Genomic DNA, 21288 nt, shown 5'->3' with positions numbered 1-21288 from the left:
GGAATCTGCCTTTACCGTACACTGAAGCGCCTTTCACCCACTCACACTTGAGTATGAGGGAATAAAAGACCAGAAAGAATAAAGTAGCCTATCATTCTGGTCATCAACATATTTTAGTGGACCAAAGTTTTTGCACACAAGAAGCAGTATGCTGTCCATTCAGACTATTAACAACATAATTCATAAGGTAATACACTACAGGAAGCTACAAGTCCTTGTAGTAACATTTCATAAATAGAATAGGAGATAAAAACTTAAGTGATAGAGCCAAACTCTTACTCTTAAGAGTGCCTATATGAGTATTAGAGCAATATTAAATTAAGGAATATGGTAAACAATTAAGTGGTATTATAGCAGTATAAACTCCATAATACTATATGAAGTATTCTCTTCTTGCCATAAACTCATCATGAGTACCACATACTCTTTAGTATCGGCTCTTATAGGAATATTTTTGTAACGTTAAAGCATTTTTGACTGTGCAGCTGCCCTCAAACAGAGGAATGCACTTGCAAGAGTAGACACCAGTGCACATGCATACCTTAATACAATACTATCATTTATAATAATTACCGCATGCACAGGTCTGTACTGACACACGCTGCGCTGGATCCCAGTGTGTTTGTGCGTGCCTGTGTGGGCATCAATCTAGAAGGCACTCTAGGCTATTTCTATGCACCTGTCGGCTGTGGTGCGTTTAGATATGCCTATTGTATATGACAGTGCCAAAGAGACAGAGGGAGAAGAGAGGGACAGCAAGAGAGAGAGAGAGGGAGAGAGAGAGAGAGAGAGAGCATGGCGAGGAACGGGGGAGGAGGACAGAAAAGAAAGATGCAGCAGATGAGAAAACAATATAAAATATCAGCTGTGTCTTACCTTGAAAGGGAACATAGGACATGTTCCAACGGCATTGAACGTAGGCTTGGCGTCTCGGCAGTCTCGCGGCGCACAGAAGTAAGGAGGAACCAAATTAGAAATAAATCTGAAAAATCAAAATTAAAAAACACGCGATTCGCTGCTATTCACAGTTGTAGCCGAAGGAGAGGCCAATAATATTCCGCTGTTATAAAAACTGGCATCATAATCCACGACCGCTTATAAAGCGCCCGGTTCCCGATGCATTAAAAAAATACAGGATGCAGAAATGTGTGTATGTGTATGTGTGTGTGTGTGTGAGTGTGTGTGCGTGTGGCTATGTGTGTGTGTTTATTTGCACACTGCTGTTGAGGTGTGAGGGTGAAACACGAGTGAGTGAGTGAGTGAGAGAGAGAGAGAGAGAGAGAGAGAAGGGGGTGGAGGATTGAGCACGCGCGCGCACGTGTGCGTGCGTGTGTGTGTGTGTGTGTGTGTGTGTGTGTGTGTGTGTGTGTGTGTGTGTGTGTGTGTGTGTGTGGGCGCGCACGTTTTCCAATATCGGGAACCTATCTTTAGTCAATGCGTTTTACATGTGGCGGCCGCCTCTTGGAGAGATCATATTCTAATGATGCTGAATTCTGGCTGCACGGGGCGCAGGTACAGCGTGCGTGTGTCCGTGCGTGTGTCCGTGCGTGTGCGCGCGCAAACTTTAGTGCAGCATTATCGGCCAAAGTGCTGCTGGAGAGTTGATTTGAGGGTTCAGATTTGAATCGGGTTTAGGTAATGGTAGGCGTGATGGTTATGGCAGGAAATAAGTGACGTCACAACGAAGGAGCTGCGTGTGTGTGTCGGCGTGTGTGATGTCACGACTTGATTAGCTTCTGTAGGGTCCTTATGCAAATAAAAACGTGTCTGTTTGCATAATCCTCCTCCAAAAGGCTACCTGTCATTATCCCACCAGTGGGCTCCTGCACAGCTGAAGTGATTAGTTGATTGATCAACTAGTCAAATGAAAGGAAATAAATTAGCTGCAATTTTTTAAAAATAAAATATTAACAGTAAAAGACATTTGCAGGTAAAATGAATTTTGAATATTCATTTGCTAACCCTCCAGTTTTCTATGCTGATTCTCAGCTGATTGTGTTTGTAACAGGTGGTCAGATGCTAATGAGTTCACTTCAGGGAATAATGATGTTTTAGCTATTTTACAACATATACACTGCATCATCAATTGATCATAGTTGTCAGACAGAGTGAAATTACTGGTGCAGTCCATGTGTTGATCAACCTTGACACAACTAAATGAGGCAATTCAACAAAACACAACTTTAAAAATAACTGAACTCTATTAAGAGCTCCTCAAAATAAATTAGGATACAGGACCCCCTTTAACCCATTAAATCATAAACCTACAGTTTATTCCTACAGGTTAGTTTCACTAGATCTGTACAAGTTAACTCATATTTTGGTTTTATAAAGTTTTTAGAGACCTGTTGAAAACAAGCCAGTCACTGTTTGTTTTTATTTATTTTTTATTTTTTTGGCTCTATCAGCTGACAATAAATAAATCTTGACACTGAAGTTAAATTCTACTTAACAACAACAACTCTTTACCTCAGCACCTAAAAGACAATTTATAAACAGATGGTGAATTCCAGTACACAGAACACACACAGAAACTGCAGCTGTGGAGCCAAAATGGCGCCCCGAGGTAGCGTGTGCTGCCTTTACGTGACGTAGGAAATCTAAAAAACGAAGCCAATAAGAAATATGAAGAACCTAACATTAGCTATCAACACGTTTCCTAAAAGCAAAAGTGTAAATGTGAGAGTGTTGGCGTCTTGTGACGTATTTAAAGTAAAATACAGACGATTTATTGATCATGTTGGTGTCTATTAGAGTTAATTAATCTCAACCAGCCGCAGCTGCAGGCCTAAACTTAACATAGAAACAGGTTCCTGATGAGTTACTTTCACTTATTTTTTCTTATTAATAAGGAAAAATGAAACAGAATACTAGTTCCTCGGCCATGTTAACATTTGTCATCATAAATTAACAATAAGAGGCTGTGAAAATACAATGAATTCTTTAAGTTCCTTTTCATAACACCCTTTAACACCATTTTTCTTGAACACCTGTGTTAATTACAAGTAGCCTACTCACATGTCTGACACGCACGTTGTCTTCCTTAAAACCCCATTTCAAAGACACATGAAGTGTTCATGAAGTGAGCACAGTGCAGCGTCTGCTTTGGTTTAGATGTTGAGGTGCCACCGCCACCTTGTGGTTAGAAATAGCAGCTGCAAGTGTTCAGGGTCCATGAGGTGACTTTAAGAGAGTCAGATTCAGGATTCAATGCATTATACCCAGATCCTAAGACTAAAGCAGATAAAAAGATTTTTTTAATGTGATGTGAAAATGCTTTCTTTACTCACAACATAATATTTCTAAAATGGCACAGAAATTTCTAATGTTATTGCTTCTGCTTCTTAAAAAAAAGACATATGTCAGAAGACTTAGACAGCTATGTGGTATTAGTCTCTGGAGTTATTATTTGGCATCTCCACTCATCTTAAAAACTCATTGTAACTGGCACAAACAAAATAAACATCTGTCTCTCATGTTGGCAGCAGTAGGAGATTTTCTGCCAAAATAAAAAAAGGTTGTTAATCGCTCCTACGGGACATGTTCGGCTGTTGTGCAATTTATCACATTAATTTTGAGGGATTCTCACCAACACTGTTTGATTCCCTCTTGAAGTGATAAGGGAAGAAGAGCAGGGATCAGACTGGATTGGACCTGAAGATAAAAAGTCCTTTCACTCTTCTCATGTGGCAGCTGACCTCATTCTTGAATGAACCTCGACCTGACCAACTGCAGCAACCCCATATCATAGCACTGCCCCCACAGGCTTGTACAGTAGGCACTAGGCATGATGGGAGCATCACTTCACCCGCCTCTCTTCTGCACCTGGTGCTCCCATCTCTCTGGAACAGGGTAAATCTGGACCCATCAGACCACATCACCTTTTTCCATTGGACAGTTCTTCACCCCCTTTTAGTAGTTTCATTAATGTTTTCTTTGTTTGGTTCATGTCAATAATTTGACTCTTCTGAAACAGATTTACATTTTTTTCCACGACCACAGGATGTGTCTTCAGACATGGTTGTATGAGAAATAAGGAGCTACTCACTGCATCAGTTAGAGTTAAATAACGTGTTGGCAGCTGAAACATAATCATCCATGCAGTAATTATCCAATGAGCGGCTCTGACCTATCTGCTTAGTTAAGTCCAGGTGGTGACTTTTTCTTTTTTTTGCACAGGCAGTGTATTAGATTGTCTCACAACTTAACTGCTTCAGGACATATCACATAAAATATTCTTTAAATAAAATGATGCAATTTTGCAGAAACAATTGCAAAAAAAAAAAAAAATAAATCATCATCTTAAATGCTGAATTTCATTTTTTCAAGTTGATTGATAACTGTGTCTTATTTCCCACATCCACTGTATTATTGTTCACCAATGAAATAAAAATAATGTCAGATGTCAACAGTGAGCACCTGATCAGACCATGAGACGTGGTTTGAGATTTGGCTTCTTGACACATCAGATGCTGAACCAGTTTTGCTTTAATCAGTTACAATATTTACAAGAAATGGTGTGAGTTACTGTATATTCTTTTCTATCACTCCAGAAAAAACAAAAACCACCTTCACCTCATCACTTTTGTGACCTAATATTTGCTCTAGAAGCACTTAAGGCTAAGTTCACCATCCTGGGGTGTGCTTGGCACCAACCTCATGCTGCACTGATTGTTAAAGAGGAGTTAGCTGATTTTAGAAGAGACATTTCCTTATTTATAAGACAAAACATCAGGGTAAATCATATCATAATTTAAATTGTAAATCAGTCACAGATTATCTGTGTGTAGCAATAAAAACACACACAAGGTGAAACCTTTTTATTATTCATGTTACATATTAGGTGTGTCAACGCAGAGTATACATGTACAAACATAATTTCTCCAAAAATACATAAAACTGAACTTGGACCTGACTACTAATAAGAAAAAGAACTGAATACTGCCTCTCCCAAAATAAATGTTTTTCCTCAATGTTGTTGCCTTTATTTCCTCCTATTTTGTTTTAAACTAATCTGGTTGAGTTCCACCTATTACAACCTAAAACAAGCACTTGACGGGTATAGACATACCATAGAAAACACACAGATACATTCATCACCATCGCCTAGAAAGGTTCAACACACCCCTTCCTAATAAACTACAGTCAAATAGTCACTGAGGAGGATGGAAACTGCAGTAAAACACCATTTCACTGGCCTGAAATGTACGCATATTTGCAGGACATAGTTCAACAGAGAGGTCACTACTCAAATAAAATGGGTTTTGCATTGGTTTGATTATAAGAGAATAAATGCTGTATTCATCTTTTGCTTTTTTTTTCAACTAAATGTGTAATACAGTCTTTAAAACTGACGATTGTATATGTTGTGTACGTTTTATTTAACAGATTGCTGAAATAAACCTCTGTATAAAATATAAACTCTGAAACTTGCACCACAGTATTCTAGATTTATGTAACCTGTTTGCTAAATGATAAAATCCTACATCAGCACCCCACATGCCTCTAAAAACACATCTGAGAAAGAGGGGCATGATCGGTCAGGCCTTGACTTATGGATTCATGCTTAATGACATGTTGTACCTTTCAAATTATAGACTGTTGGACCCTGGAAGATGCTTTAATGGGCTTTAGTTAGGAGTTGGGCCTATCAGTGTCTTCTTTACCTGTACTGTAACTTTGAATGCAGGGACTGAACTCCCTGCGACATGAATCTTAAGAGCAGCAGAGTGGCTGGACTTTCAGCTGATCATTATGGCGTTTAACACTCATAAGAAATAAAAAGCACACCCTTTTCAAAATAATTTCCATTCTCTTGACCTCAAACAGACATTTCTTTTTTGTGCTGTTTGTTGGAATGTACAGTTAAGTCCCAGTATTGTTCAGGATTCAACATTATAACTGGTCCTGGTTTGAGCCATGTTTTTTAGTGGCAATATGGCCTCGTGAATCTGTCGTCTGTTTGACCAATCAGCAGGTACACAACCCATATAGGCACTATGCAACCACTTCAAAAAAAGAAAATAAAGTTATTCAATCATAGCAATATATTGTGAATATATAATTCTATCTATAAAACAAAAGCCCTCGAGTGGCTTCTAGTTCTAATACATACATTAGTCTAAATGTAAATTATGTATGACAAAATCTAACATAACAAATATGTAACTCTGTAATAACGTGTATACAATCTCATATTAACATACTGCAATGAGAAAAAAATATGTAAACCTCTGAAGAATTTGTTGTGTATGGAGCCAAAGTCATGCGAGCTGGTTTCTAATCAGATAAAAGATCTGAGAGATTCCAGGTGAAATCCATCAACTGCCACTGTTGCAGTTTCCTTATGCAAAGCGTTAACGTACCCGCTCCATCTCTCCGGGCAAATAAAAGGTTACTGCTTTTTCATGAGCTGCCAGTAGACTTTGGACACCCAGGCTACCACTAATTATTGTTTGAACTGCACATATATGAGGTGAGAATCTCAGTGGCACTCTCATGTTTGTGCATTAAATATGAAGCTACAGCCATAAGAAGGAGAAGAAGAAGCTTAGCTTATAGACAAAAGGACCAGTGCTGGCAGCTGCAGTAACTTCCTAAAGTTACTGCAGCACATAAATGCCATAAAAGCACAACTTGTCATTTTTAAACTTGTGTAGCAGGTTGTAATTTTCTACGTTATGCTCTGTGCACTGTCTTCATATTTACCGTACAGATCTAAGAGTGGCATCATAAGCTAATAAGCATGTTTCCAAAAACAGGTAACTAGTCGTTTAGTTTAGTAGCAGTACATCTGTAGTATGTGATAAGTGAAGTAACTAAGAGTAAAGATACTTTCACCAAAATGAAAAAGCAGTGACCTTTGTGTCTAATTTCTTCTGCTTCGTCCTTTACATTTCTACTATACTGTACCTTAGGTCATGAATGCTCATGTTCTTCCTCGTGTGGCCCACACAGTGACACGTCATCAAGAGGTTTATATACTTTCCCTCATCTATGTAAAACATGATAAATGCAAAGGCATATTCCAAAGTTAACAGTACAAATATCAGAGAAACACTAGCAAAGAGGGACATTTATTTAACGAGTAGTGAGGTTATAATAATGTCTAATAGAGGTGAGACTATGAGAGCAACCTGGATTTGCAACGTGTAGAGATTTTCTTTCTTTTTGTTTTGTTTGTACTTTAAACACTGCCACATATTACAGACACAGTATTCCTGTGGCAACTGCAAAACAGTCATCGCGTCTTGTGTTTACTCTCCTGCCTCAGTACAAACTCACGTTCTCCCACTCCACGAGGTACTGCACCTTCCCGTCCGGTGTGACGCGCCTCGCCAAGATCCTCACCGCCTCCCCTCCTCCCCAGCTCCTGGCCACTGTCCCGTCTCCGCCTCCAACTCCCATCCCTCCTCCTCCTCCGCCTCCTCCGCCTCCTCCGCCACCTCCACCACCTCCACCTGTGCCACCCCCTCCACCCATGCTAGCCTGGTAAGGGGGCAGGTCGCGCAGGATGAGGGGCTCCAGCTGCTTCTGCCCTGGCTGGTGTTGGTGTTGGTGTTGGTGTTGGTGGTTGTGCTGGTGGTTATGATGGTGCTGATGGAGATGGTAGTGATGGCTGCCATTGGAGTTAAGTGGGTATGGGAAACATGGAGGTGGTACCCTGCAGGTATCGTCCACGCTAGGAAAAGAGACAGAGACAAACATTACACAGAAACACTTCTGTTCCATATTTTACTGGATCTTATAGATTGCTGCAACTTAAAGGGCAACCTGAAAAACTCCATTGATGGAATAACCTGGTCATTCAGTATATTCAGTATATTCATGTGACTTTAGGTGGATGTCACAGTGCAGTAGCATTTTGGTTCTTCTACATTAATGCAGTAACAATTAAAACCTGTTGTAGTGATGGAGACTCCTGGAGAGCGCAGTGTTTCCATTGTAAGTGGTGTGGTACAGGGCGTACATCCGCTTGGGAGGAGAGCTGCGGAAGGCACAATTTAACACACTAAGAGTTATTTTAACACAGGGGTTTTTTCTGTGTATTGAGAAAAGCAGGATGCAGCAGCAAAAATAACTTTTGAGGACTTATACAGATTTGCAAACTAATTATATGTGTTGCAAAGCAAAGATTGATTAGATAAAATAATAATGAATATGTACAATGCCTTTTCTCAGCTGTTATATGTATATATATATATATATATATATATATATATATATATATATATATATAGAAGACATGTCACTCCGACCTTTACCAACAAAACCAGATGAGTATCATGTGCCATGGTTGAAAAATAGAAATTGTTCTACAAAGTCAGTCGTCACTCTCTTTTTCTGCTTATACCAATCAAAAACATATCACCACAGAAACCAACAGCGCCCTTTACCTCAAGTTAACGTCCTCCTCTGACTTCCTGGAATTGTACAAACCGGCCCCTCCCATGTAACCATGGCAACATGGCAGCAGCTCAATGGGGTTGGCAGCAACTGGAGGTGCCTGGTCACAGAAGACATGCACAGATCAGCTTGTGTTTGGATGCCAGCATCATCACAGGAGTCAATCAAGCTGTGATACCTCTGGCTCAACCATGCATAAAGTTAATTCTGCATATAGAAAGTTCAATTTTCCAAGAAATACATCTAGATACAGATTTGCATACGGAAAATCAGAGTGACAACATTTTTAAACTGAGTTGGTGTATATATTTTGCATTCTTAAAAAACACGTTTCCTATAAATTCATCCAATCCTAATAACAGCCTTAATGGATGTGTGTCACATTGCTTTCTGGCTCACAGGAAGTCCTGTTTAAACGTGTCACCACCACAGCATATTTCATAGAGCTGAGTGGTTAGTGAGGCAGGTCTCCTAACACAAAGACTCATGATCCATGAAAAGTAAACCATCAGAGGATCAGCAGAGACATCAGTCACTTAGAATGTCATGCAGCAGTTTTGCATTTCTCATTTCTGGACTTTGACATCGTCCCACTTGGCCCATTATCATTCCTTTCTGTGGCATTACTATTCGCATGGGAGATTATTATTCAGTGGCCTTAGTAGATGTCTGTGCCTTTAAATGGACGTGCTTTGTCAACACTGCACTGCCAAGGTGCCAGTGCCACCTGGCCAAACTGTAATTGACTGCAAAGTGCACTTGGAAGTGATCCCAGGCTATGCATATCAGCATTTCTTTCCATCTCACTTCTCCTACTACAACAAACCTGCTCCCCCAAGATGGACAGAGATTAGCATCAATCAGAGGGGCACAATGGGGCCGGGATGCGCCAGAGTGAAAACGAGTGCTCTGTGGAGCGTATTGTTCCAGGATTACTGTATGTGCACATGCACGGATCAGAGTGATGTGTAGGAGGACACAGTACAATGAGCATTCTCGGTTTAGAATGCTAGGTAAAAATAGCAACCGCCACATGTGATGTAGCCTGTTTCAATGTGATCTGCAGGGAATTGGGTTTGATGATGGTGATAAATGCGACGCTGAACTGCAGATGCTGATGAAACACATGAGCGGCTTTCTGTGTAGTCAAGTTCGCCTTTAAATTATATCATTTTAACGGAGCCTCATCTCTCACGCGCTACCTTTACCCTACCCACAGACTCTGAAGCATCAGCAGGCATTAAACATACAGCAAAAAAGGAGAAGAAAAGGCACCAAGCTGCACTGGGTGTTAAAAGACATGCAGACTGAGCTAGACTGCGAAATGAACCTCCATCACAGCGTCTGACTGACAGGTTATTTGGATCACACAGAGCTGTTTACCTGCCTGCATTTAAAAAAAAGAAAAAGAATAATCAGAGAGGTTTTGTGGCCCAGACCTCTCCCTCCCCTGTGCTGAAGACAGAGGCACTGACCTGTGTCTCTATGATGCGACGTTTTGATTTACGCGACTCAGGCCCCCCCACTCTCCTCTGGCAAGGCAGTGACAGCGGGCTGAAGTGAACAATACACATAAATTAATTTACCAACGTAAACACACACATTCAGTCCCAAAGTGTAATGTTTAGTTTATTAGTGTGTCTCTGTAAAGGTCTACTGAGAGGTGTAAAATACAAGCAGATGAAAGTGGTGAGATGATATACTGCTGCATGACTGTGATGCATTATAGTAGTCACGCATTTTACATATTTATGAGTCCAAACATTATCTGGATGGGTAACACAGAACAAAAACTGCTTTTACAAACACTCAGTTCTCCAAATCTCCCTGATTCCCTGTTTTCATTTCTTTTCTTCTAGTGGAAGGTGAACATGTCTTCTGCAGTTTGTCTCCTGACTTGTTTTTTTTAAATGGGCTTTGAGGGCCCAAACCACTAAAGTGAAAAATAAAAAGCCCATTACAAGCCACAATTAGAATGTGCTGCATGGAAAGAACTGCATGTTCTTCATTCTATAATTAGGGTAGTTAATGTTGAGCAGTTTGAATGTATATGGTGACTGTAAAGAACACAGAATGGCATCATTAAGATCGAAAGGGTGCATCTTCCTAACGGTGCATGAAGTGCACGTCATTATGAGCTATCTTGTGTACAAAGTTAACACTTTAACTCCAGGGTGACACAAAGGTTTGTCTTCTGAGAATCATTAATGTGCATCCAGAATTATAGAACAATTTTCTTATCAGAACTTCATACTGTATTCTGTGCGTGCTAATTCTGACCTGATGGTGGCACTCCAGGGTCAAAAATATTCATTAAAAACCCACAACTGTATGACACGAAACAGAATTTTTGAATTTTGCATATAAAGATTGAAATTCCACCCAAAAGTGAGAATGTGAGAAAAGATTTAAATAGAAAACGTACGTAATCTCTCGAGTGACTGACTTTCTGTGTCCTTATTATTTTTAGAGAGTTAGTCAGCTTTCTATCTCAATCATCAACACATGAACATTATCAGATCAGAAATGCGGCTTTTGACTAAACAATGTGACTTCACTAACAGTAGCTTCTAGCTGAAACCCAGAGAAGTCCTAATTCTATATAATAACGCTGATGTTTTTATGTTTTTATGTTTTATAGGTTTTATATGATTTGTCTATTTATTGCATTGAGATTTTTTCTTTTGTGTGTCGTCTCTTTTGCTGGTAACTGGAAGCATACAGCTTGAAAGGCAATATTTGAATAAATGTGTTTCAGGGACTAAAATAATTTGATTTGTTTTGTAGAGGAAAGAAAGGAGAAGAAAATCGTACACCCCAGTCACACATCCCTTTAAGCCTGCAACGCTGCAAATGATTTCATTGCAATTCAGTCTGAATAAGCACCAGTTAAATGCTAAAACTTATTTAAAATGGAAATTGTGGCTGTGAAATCTGCAGACAACGGGGCACATGTGCACACACACTATGTGCACATGCAAGCACATTGGGGGGTTTATATTCTTTTAGTAGAATATTAAGACGACGATACTCTTGCTGGCATATGAAAATTGCATTCCTTTGATTCCTAAGTTAATTGTTCATGCGTAATGACTATACGCCCTGTGGGAATCCCTGAGCTCATATAGAGATAAGAGCTCAAAGGAAACACGCTGTCCTTACTCTGACCTTCTCCGGTGCGTGATGTTGATAGGTGGGTCGGTGATGAGCGGAGATGAATCGGACGTCAGTGGCGGTGGGGCTCGGACCTGCAGCCCAAAAAGACACTTCTTCTTCTTGATCTCCTTTCCAGAGACAAACCTGCATGACATCAAAGAAGTACAGTCTGGCTGTGGTTCTTACAATGCATCCTCACCTTACGCCTGTGTTTTTTTCATTAGTCCTCTTTGATGCTAATAATGAATTGTGTAAAAATAATGAAAACTTGTGTAACAAAATGTACTTATTCTCCTCATGAAAAACCAGACACATTTCAAAGGTAGTGACTGCGTAATTAAGCACACATAATTAGAGCAGACTTTGCCTGGAGACGTTTGCAGTTTTATGACTGCAAGGACTTTTTCAATTTATTTCAACGAAAACCACCAAAAGCAATTATTTCTCAAGAATGGTTATTCTGATTAAATACTAGCAACTTTTGTCTTCTTTTAAAAAGGTAAGAATATGCACCAAAATGTTACTTTTCATACATATATTTCATTTCATACATTTTCACCTTGTCATTTCATCCTGCCCGTCCAAATTTACTAACTATGGGGCACTAAGAAGACTCTTCTATTCATGGAGTGCGACTCATCAATCCAGCCTCGTGTGGCCAGCGTTTATTCTTCTCATCATATGCGATGACTTACCTGTCCTTGTGGGAGTTCAGAGCGTTGAGGAGATTATGACAGCGGTCTTGCCTTGGTGTGTCAGAGAGCTGGAGGACAGACAGGAATAAAAAATCAAAGCTGTGTTTACACAGTCAAAGGCCGTCAGACTGAAAACCTTTAATGCATACAATCATTTTCTTCTACACTAACATCAATATTGTTGATATGGAAACTACTTGTTGAAGCCACATGGCAGAAAACGATGCATTAGAAAATGTCTTTCAAAAGCAGCTTAAAGAGGAACCCAAACCCTCAGATACATGGACAGGAAACGCTCAGATAATACCCAGTTGTGTCTCTCGTAGCCACCTCGACTTTTATCTACATGTTTATTCTCTGTGGAGCAACTTCAAACTTTCAACCAGATGGTATCACAACTTTGAGCCTTAGCACTGTAGTCTGCAGACTGTCCTCAGTCAAAAGCTCATCAGAGCATCCTGGATCAGCAACCAGGGCTATCTGTCCGCCGGGTTGGCTTGTGGAAAAAAGTAGTCTCCATTAAACAGCACCCCAAAAATTCAACAATGGAATGATAAAAGTAGTGTAAAGTTTACTCTTCACTGTCCCTTATATAGCAAAGAGGAATAACGGGTGAGTCAATGAGTGAGTGATTCAAGACACAGCCGTCCCTTTCTTTAGCTTGGTGTTCCACTTTAAGCTTAGATAGAGGTCAAACCTCTGTTTTAACTTAAAATTTTACTTTAATGGTGGCTAATAGGCTTCAAGTCTTAAATGCAAAAAGGCTGGCAGCATTTCACATCATTTCATCATGGTGCTTAAATGGGGAAATATCAATACCGCGCCTAGGAGCAACGAGTCCCAATTCTCATTGGTGAAGGACAAGATTTCATGGTCAAAATCAAAGTATTTCCTCTTGCAGCACAGCGAGAGATGGTAGAGCACTAAATGAGCCAAATCCACCCTGCAGTTCAAATAGAAAAAGAGAATTAGATAATAAGAAACATACAGAACTGAAAAATGACAATAAGACCGTGTTTTTTTTAGAGAGGCTCAAATTACTGTTAAATTAAAGTGATTTTTGCTGCTGTAAACACATAATTGAATTTGTTAACCTCACCAGGTCATGGGTAGTCTTTGGATGGTCTCTGGTCCCTTTGTGCATACTGAACACTGGAACTGATAAAACCTAAAGACACATGGAAAAACAAGGAAATCACACATGCACCACGTATCTGAAAAATAATTGATCTTAAGAAATAGTATTCTTCTTCTTCTACGCCTTCGTTTCTTTTCTCACTTGCACAATCTGTACGTTGCCATCTTCTTTCAAAGCATGTTAACTCTGAGAAACTATTACTGCCCAAAACATCCAGCATTCAGTCTCTTATCATGTAGCCCAAGTAATTTGTGCATTCAGATTTTTCTTTCTATTTCTATTTCAGATATTTTTTGCTGTCATCAACCTGAACTGAGAATAAACGGATCTGTTCCACTATAACGACATCCTGTTCTGGGTGACCCTCATACTCTGTGCTGATATACCACAATAACTCTGGGTGCATCTGTCCTTCTATATGCATGCATTCACTGAAGGTCACTGGAAAAATACGAAGCACAGACACAGTATGACAACGATGCATGCTTACTATTCCAACTGTGAACTCAGTCTTCACTCTTCTTCCATCACCTGCTCAGCAGATGTTGTACCAATCTAGCCTCACTCTCTCCATCTGTCAATCTTAACCTAATCCCCCCACACCCACCCTCAGACAGTTTCGGCAATAACACATTGTCAGGGTGGGTGTAAAACCCAGTCGCCTAACACAGATGGTTAATGACAATAATAACTTAATGGATGGATACATTTTATTACACGCATGAGATGCAGCCTATCAAACTGCATTGCCATTAGCAGTTTGCATGCCACCCCAGTATCATATCTGAACTACTACAGTAGCAGGGACATGATATGTCTGTCCGTGGTATGTCACTGTCCCGTTTCTCTGAGCGTGTCACTGTTGTCCTTGTAATACAAGTGAATGACTACATTTACATGTGCACATCTATATATTACATCAAATTCCATTTACTCTTGTTACTCTTGTTTCTGTAATGGAGCAGATTCTTTGTGTACTTGCACTTTTTTGGAGTATTTTTTAAAAACAAATTTTATTTTTACTTAAGTATGTTTATTGTACTTCGCTTCAACGTGACTCGTTTCCAATACAGAGTAAAACCGTGGCACTTTCTGTTTCTTGCAAACATTAACTCTGTAGTTTTTCTTACTTAAGCTACATCCACAGAGTCCCTGCCTTTGTCATTAGACCACTTTCCACACAAATAGTAACACACATTTAAAGTCATCTCGCAAAATAATAAAACAACATACTGTCACATTACAGCTGGACGAACTGAGCAGTCTTGTTGCTCAGCTATGTTTCTGGTCTTTAAAATAAGTTACCATTTACTTTTATTACTTTCATTTGACTATGTGTAAGCGAATAATTTTACTTTAGTTTCTCCATAGCAACAATATTATTACTTGAGTAACATCATTTTTTACTCTTTACACCCCTGACGATTGTACTACTATACCAAATGGAAGGCATTTATATTTATAACTAAATATACTTAATGATAACATGACAGTAATTAGTATAAAGCATTCATAGTTTTAAAGTAATGCTCAATCACACACCTGTCCCCATACAGTAATGGCTTGGTTAGACACTGTGTGCAGGCCTCGTGGAACCACTGACCACAGCTTCCACACTGCAGCATCTTTAGGTTCCACCTGCAGTCAAACAACAAGAAAACACAGAGATGCTTTAAACACAATATACATGAGTGTGTCTATCAATGAGGAAAACTGAGGATGGCAGTTCAACAGCTGAAATGTTACCAGTGGTTTAGGTGGAAAAGGTGTAAGATGGAAAGGTGGGAGTTTGTTTTATTGTTAAGAAGCATCATTTTCTAAAGACATATGATGTTTGATGTACTTTTTGACTGACAACCTACCTGATAAGATCTGTGAGTGAGAGTGTGCAGTAAGCATCATTCAAATATCATTCAATGAAAGTCAAAGAAACCCTGCTCATACTGCTCGGCATGTCCGATGTGCTGCATGCAGTTTGCAAATAATCCACGACACGACACAGACGAGATCAAGCATTGAGAGAAAATGTAAAAAGTGAAAGGGGCATACGTGTACAGGACATTCAAACTTAAACTGGCCTCCTCAGTGCCACTCACTCTCCAGGTCCAGCACAGTAGCAGTAACACTGTTGCTGATTGGTCAGATGCTGCGGGTCCCAGTCTAAAGACGACAGTTGGTAGGGGAGTCGGAGTTTCATAAACTGCATGAGCCGAGCAAAACGTCCTCGTTTGAGGGCCCCGCCTCTCTGAAAGCACAATTTAAGGACAGACTGATTGGTCTGTGACCCCTCACATCACTGTCATGTCAGAGCAGCGTGGGAGACAGATCACATTCGGTGGGGAAAAAGCAATTTGTCTCATTTTATTGTAGGTCAGCCCTGAGAGATTGTGTCTGAGGCAGCGGAAGTCTGGACAATGAGATATGGACATTGACCGATTGACAATTAACTGGACGCCTCATCTCATATCTACAGAACTGGAGCACATGTGATTGATTGACTTTAAATGTTCTTCTCTCAACTTCACTGTAGTTTTTCAGCTTCATAACTATTGATTGTTCATGATTTCTTGGACACAATGTTGAACATATAATATTAAAGTCAATACAGAGGGAATTAGTTGGCTTTCGCCTCAGATAAACCAATTACCTGCCATATACAGCAACGTAGTGGCAGCAAATGCTGATATATTTTCTCCCATATTACAAACTGAATGCTTTTCCCCCCTGAGTGTAGGACAGCAAGATTAGTAGCCTGACCTTGGTTGCGACGGCAAAGACACATTGCCGACATATCCAAGAATCGCTGTCAGCTTCCGGTTCGATGGTTGGCGTGTGGCACTCTGGATGATAACCTGTAATGGGAGCAGGAGGCAGAGCGTTTAATTCGTGTTTACAAGACAGACAGCTGGAGTGACAATAATAGCGGTGCAGCTCCATATTTAGTGCACTGCTGGTTTGTTTCAGCAGCATGCAAAACACTTTACTATATTATTTGAATGTACAATGCAGGAAGTCTGTTTGTCGCCTTTTTGCACCAAACAAACTGTCAGGAGCTCTGACAGTGCTGCAAAGACATGACAGTAAAATTTGCTTCCATTTCCTGCATGTGCATCCATGTGTTTCTAAAAATGCTTCCTAGTTGCACCTCAGTGTATTTAATTTTATCATAATTCATCCTTGTCTTAAAAAAAGTGTTTCGCTTATTGTTACTTCACTTGTGCGTTTGACTTTCTCTGTGCAGAATGATGTACGTGCAGAGTTTGACACCAGGGGGCTGTTGAAAAGGAAAGTCTCTTTGTGCTCACCTAAAATCTGAGTTTTAAGTGCACATGCAAAGCAGGGCTGATAGTAAAACTTTGAAAATAAAACATATTTGTATATTTATATATAAGCAACTTTAAAGTATAGATAATTAAATGTTTTTGTGAAAAGCATTTAAAGTATTTAAACATTTTATGTCTATAGGCATCACATTCATTTTCATTCCAGTCAGGATGCCGGTGCACCAACTCCTATCTATCATTCCTCTAACACCATCACTGTTATTTACCATATGTGTCAAAACTTCAAGGTCAGTGCAAGAACTGGTGAAGAGAGCCACTGGTTGACAGCGTATGATGAGGCGTGCTTCCTTACCGTGGCGACATTTAAGACAATTTATGAGAGGTTCTTTAAGAGGCGGAGCATCACAAACACAGCAAACTTCTTCCACTCCAGCAGCGACTGAGGCAAACACAGAACGACAGAGAGAAGCAGAGGAGGGGAGGAAGTTGATGTGAGAGAGGAAGACAGAGACAGAAAGAGAGAGCAGTCAACAGCATTAATTTATGTATATTGATTCACATCCTTGCCACCCCATTGATTTCGGTGTCTCCTGCACCCTTTCAAATTTCACTTTATTTGACGGGCGGATATTCAGCCTGGTCCTAACAAGCGTCCAACTTCCCCCTTTGCTTGATGTTAGCTGAAGTGGGGGCGCCATTTCCCCGAGGAGTCATTAGTCTAATAAATTTATAGATAGACTCTAATACACCAATTACATCCCTACGTGCCCCTAACAGGATACTCACAGCACTCAGCATCATAACCTTGAACATGACTGCAATCTACTTTCTGCAGAACAATTCAGAGATAAAGGGTTCAAATAAATTTAAGTTTTATGCTCACAAAGGGAAAGCGTCAGAAAAGTAAACCTGCAACTCCTCAGGCAAAGTTTAATAACACAAACAGCTTTATTATCGGCTCACCTGAGCATGCGTACATTCAGAAATTTCAAATTAAAAGCATTTTTTTACTATTCAGTATTTTTATTTTCACCTGTAGAAGAGAGAAGAAAAAAATAATCTTACATGAGTGAATGTCCTTTCTCAGTACCCAGAACTCCGAGTTGTCCTCAAATCTCACCAGACAACATTGCTTGACTCCGTCTACCTGAGAGGGAGATAGCAGGTGAGCAGAACGACTGACAAAACTAAATGGAAGCCTTTTCAAATACGAGTAAATACACACACACACACACACACACACTGAAAAGTCTCTTTTTGTCACACACACACATTCCCACACACACTTACTCTTTTCACATTGCCGAGGTACAGTAGCCCGTCACTCCATCGAGCTAACACATCATCTCCTTCACTTACTCCCCCCATCCTGAGGAGAGAGACAGAGAGGGGAGAGAGAGCAGGGCTCATGTGAAATGGAAATCCGATTTATTTGTTGAATACTTTGCTGCCATTGCTGACAGAGGGGTTTATGGCCGCGGCGCTTCGGCTGGCTCTCAGACAGGCGGGCATTGGTGCAAAGGGGTTAAAATCTCTCCCCACTCCTCCTTTTAGACCAGAGCATAGCGACAGCCTGTATCCTCCACAGTGAAAGATGAGAGTGAGTACACAACCAGAGAGCAAGACAAACGATTACTGCACATATGAAACACACAAAGCACTGCATGATGACTGCTGCAATACAGTTTGATTCAATGAGCAAAGATCACCGGGCAACTACTTGAAGCATCTGCTGTGTACTTTGCTGTTATCTTCTTGTCTCCCAACATCTTAAAAACTTGAATAGATGCATGAAATGACTGTGCAGGTATTATATCTGCATGTTGAGCATTTGTTCCAGTGCATGCACTCAAGTCAAGACAGACGCAGGATGCATTCCAGTGTATGTAGCCTTTAATGAAGCAAAAGAAAATCAGACAAATTGTACAGTGTGCTGGCCGGTGAAGGGTACCTGTCAAGTCGAACTCCTTTCCGTCGGGGTCACAGCGATTCCTGGGCAGGCTGGACATGAAATGCCCTCATCTGCTGTGGATCTCTGCTGCCCAATTACCGCTCGCTCGGATGCGCAGCCTGCGTGTTTGCAAAAAGTGGATGATGTGCATGTATGTCCCCGTCTGTGCCAAGCGCCTGTGTGTGTCAGTCAAGCCGTCAGCGAGGAGGATGGGGAGGAGGAGGAGGGGGGACAAGCGACTGGCTGTCCGTCCGTCTCTCAACCTAGTTTGTCCGTCCTCCGCGATGCCGTTTCGTCATGTTCCCGTTGCTTTTGCTCTCTTCCCCCCTCTCCGCCACCACCTATTGATGCTATTAAGGCGGGTTTGTCAGAGCAGCACCGGAATCAAGCCGCTAGAGACGCCATCATCCCAGCCTCTCGCTCTCCACCGACTTGTTGTGACGCAGACATAAAACACCGAGATAGAGTGGGAGGGAGATACTGATAGAGGAGGATCCGGGGGTGACGGGAGGGGGGTGGTCCACGGCGAGAGCACCTTCTCGTCTGAGGGATTGACCCTAAATCATTGCGACAAGGTGGGAATGTGATGTCTGATAGCGGGAGGGACGGATGGCGGCGCGCTGAAAGCCAGCGGAAGCAGCGCGCGCAGCGACAGGGGCCAATTAAGTGGCCAATTAGTGAGTTTAGCCGCCTCATTAATTGGTCTCGAGCAGGAGGGGGGGGGCAGGTTTCTCATCCCGGGGAGAAAAGTTTGAGAACTGGGCAAACAGAGCCGTACAGGGAAACTTCCCTTCACCAATAAGAACTATTAGTCTGTGTTTTATCTCTTGAACCATCATCACTCGAAAATAAGTCACTGACAATGACACAGGTGAAGCGAATGAGGTCTTCTTACAGCGACTTCTCCCACACTTGTGTCCGGTTTCAATAATCTGGATTAAGCTCTAGTATCAGTTTTCTTTGCTAAAATTACTGGGACCCAACTTTAAAGTGTGTTAATATCACATGTGTCCGTGTGAAGGACATCATGAGACAGCAAGTCAAGTCATTACCTGCATCCAGGACTTAGTAGGCTGTAGGATGATTTATAGTCCTGACATAAAGTCGAGATGCAGTTATTATATAATTTATATCAACTTAAAATCAGGCAAACATCAGGTTAAAGCTGCTTTAGAAGAGCAACAGCCTCATCAGCAGATTATACTCACATTCAGAACGCGCTTTGCAGTTTGTTCCTTTCCAATTCAAGGTTTGGCTTGTTTGTTTGTTTGTTTGCTCCTTGTTTGGTTGTTGTTTTACACGTTCTTCACACCATTTAACCGTGCGTTAACACCGTCGAGCGGATCAAAATGGCCCCTGGCAAAGCAAAAGGTGGCGAAGCGCCCACTTCCAATCGAGGCCGCTGGGTGGCGCGCAAACACAAGGACAAGTGCCCTCACCTCAGTGATCGCATCTTCAAACAAGGTGTCAGGGCTCAGCATTAATGTAAAGTCAATCAAATCTTTTTTTAATGAACACATCTTTTATATCTTCTTATTGTTGATTCTATAAATAACACAAAACGTTTTACAACATATTATTCTTATATCATCATAATACACTGACATGTTTAAGCTGCTTTCATTAGTGTTCAGTATATTATTTAGTACATGTCACAGTTACATCTCTTCTTTCTATCACTACCACAGTGAATGTAAACAAAGTATGACTTTGTAAAGATATTTGTAGTCCAAATGACTACATCACGTGCTCTGTCTATTTAGCCCTATGGTTTCCCTGTTGTCAAAACATGGTGCTCTTGGTCATCACAGTGACATAATCACTGAATCACTCATATGTTTAAAGACAGAGCTCCGTCGTCTTTTCAACACTGGAGGTATAGGCAGCAGCTGAATGGGTAACCTGAACCAGTCCTTAGGCACAGCAACCCATCACTGACGGGAACATGGTCTGAATGATCCACAGCAGATACAGGAGTTAAGCCTAACATTGTTCAGCTCACAATCAACTGCTAAAAGTAGCTCAGTGTATATTTAATATAAATAGAAACTGACCTTTAGACCTTACAGATGATGCTATAGTATAAAGGCAGCTTCAGTGTTTCCTCCAAGTCTCTGAAAGTCCACTAGAGAGATTAAACCACATCCTCATAGGAGATGATGGTAGTGGACTCCAAATATGATGGGAGGGTTCAGTGGCAATGAACAAAGAACTACCTGTTACACAGCAGCTTATCTGAATGATGCCCGCTCCCTTCCTCACAGAGATATCTTCATGGCCAGGATCAGAGGTACCCTTTCTGCACTAACACGTGTGCTCCTTCGTGGTCAAAGGTGTCTTTATCCTCCAAACATCTGCTCCTCCAAACATTAAAACGGAGCATGAACAGTTCCATGGTTTGTGTGCAAAGATGTAAAGACTCCATGAACATAGCACATAATAAAAACACGAGCACTAACAGTGTGGTACAGTGTGTGACGTTGAACTTGGCTTATCTATCATTAAAACTGTTTTAGAGCCACAGAGGAACATTTGTACAAACTTTTTTTTTTTGGCTTGATTTGGTTTTTAAAGAACCACGAAAACCAGTTGCGCAACGAAGTTCTGTTTACTCTTCATGACAACAGTTGAGTAATATCCTCTGTTGCTTTATGGCGA

At 40.8% G+C, this 21288-nt stretch overlaps 2 protein-coding genes across 8 annotated transcripts in view; both read right to left on the bottom strand.

Moving 5' to 3' along the window:
* syngap1b (synaptic Ras GTPase activating protein 1b) overlaps positions 1-1110 on the bottom strand; it is a 108997-nt gene extending 107887 nt beyond the window's left edge. For all 6 annotated transcript variants that reach the window (XM_026372704.1, XM_026372706.1, XM_026372708.1 and 3 more), the window contains exon 1: positions 877-1110. In XM_026372704.1, the coding sequence (XP_026228489.1) occupies positions 877-898 (22 nt within the window). In that variant the 5' untranslated portion in view covers positions 899-1110. The remainder of the gene's footprint in view (positions 1-876) is intronic.
* Positions 1111-4805: 3695 nt separating this feature from the next.
* phf1 (PHD finger protein 1) lies at positions 4806-19980 on the bottom strand. Of its 2 annotated transcripts, none has more exons than XM_026372364.1 (15): positions 19839-19980; positions 17970-18048; positions 17745-17826; positions 17032-17118; positions 16153-16247; positions 15492-15640; positions 14938-15033; positions 13357-13425; positions 13077-13200; positions 12258-12325; positions 11575-11706; positions 9882-9960; positions 8397-8506; positions 7901-7987; positions 4806-7681 (listed from the first exon to the last, which is right to left on the bottom strand). In XM_026372364.1, coding segments are annotated over exons 1-15 (1671 nt in total). In that variant the 5' UTR covers positions 19841-19980; the 3' UTR covers positions 4806-7269. The 2 variants fall into 2 exon arrangements, with proteins under 2 accessions (XP_026228149.1, XP_026228150.1); XM_026372365.1 differs by lacking the exon at positions 19839-19980 and adding an exon at positions 18631-19767.
* Between the last annotated feature and the right edge of the window lie 1308 nt (positions 19981-21288).

The sequence above is a fragment of the Anabas testudineus genome, chromosome 16, assembly GCF_900324465.2.
Source record: "Anabas testudineus chromosome 16, fAnaTes1.2, whole genome shotgun sequence".
NCBI lineage: Eukaryota > Metazoa > Chordata > Actinopteri > Anabantiformes > Anabantidae > Anabas > Anabas testudineus.
The sequence above is the reverse complement of the archived record's forward strand: the minus strand, read 5'-3'. Positions and strand labels throughout refer to the sequence as shown.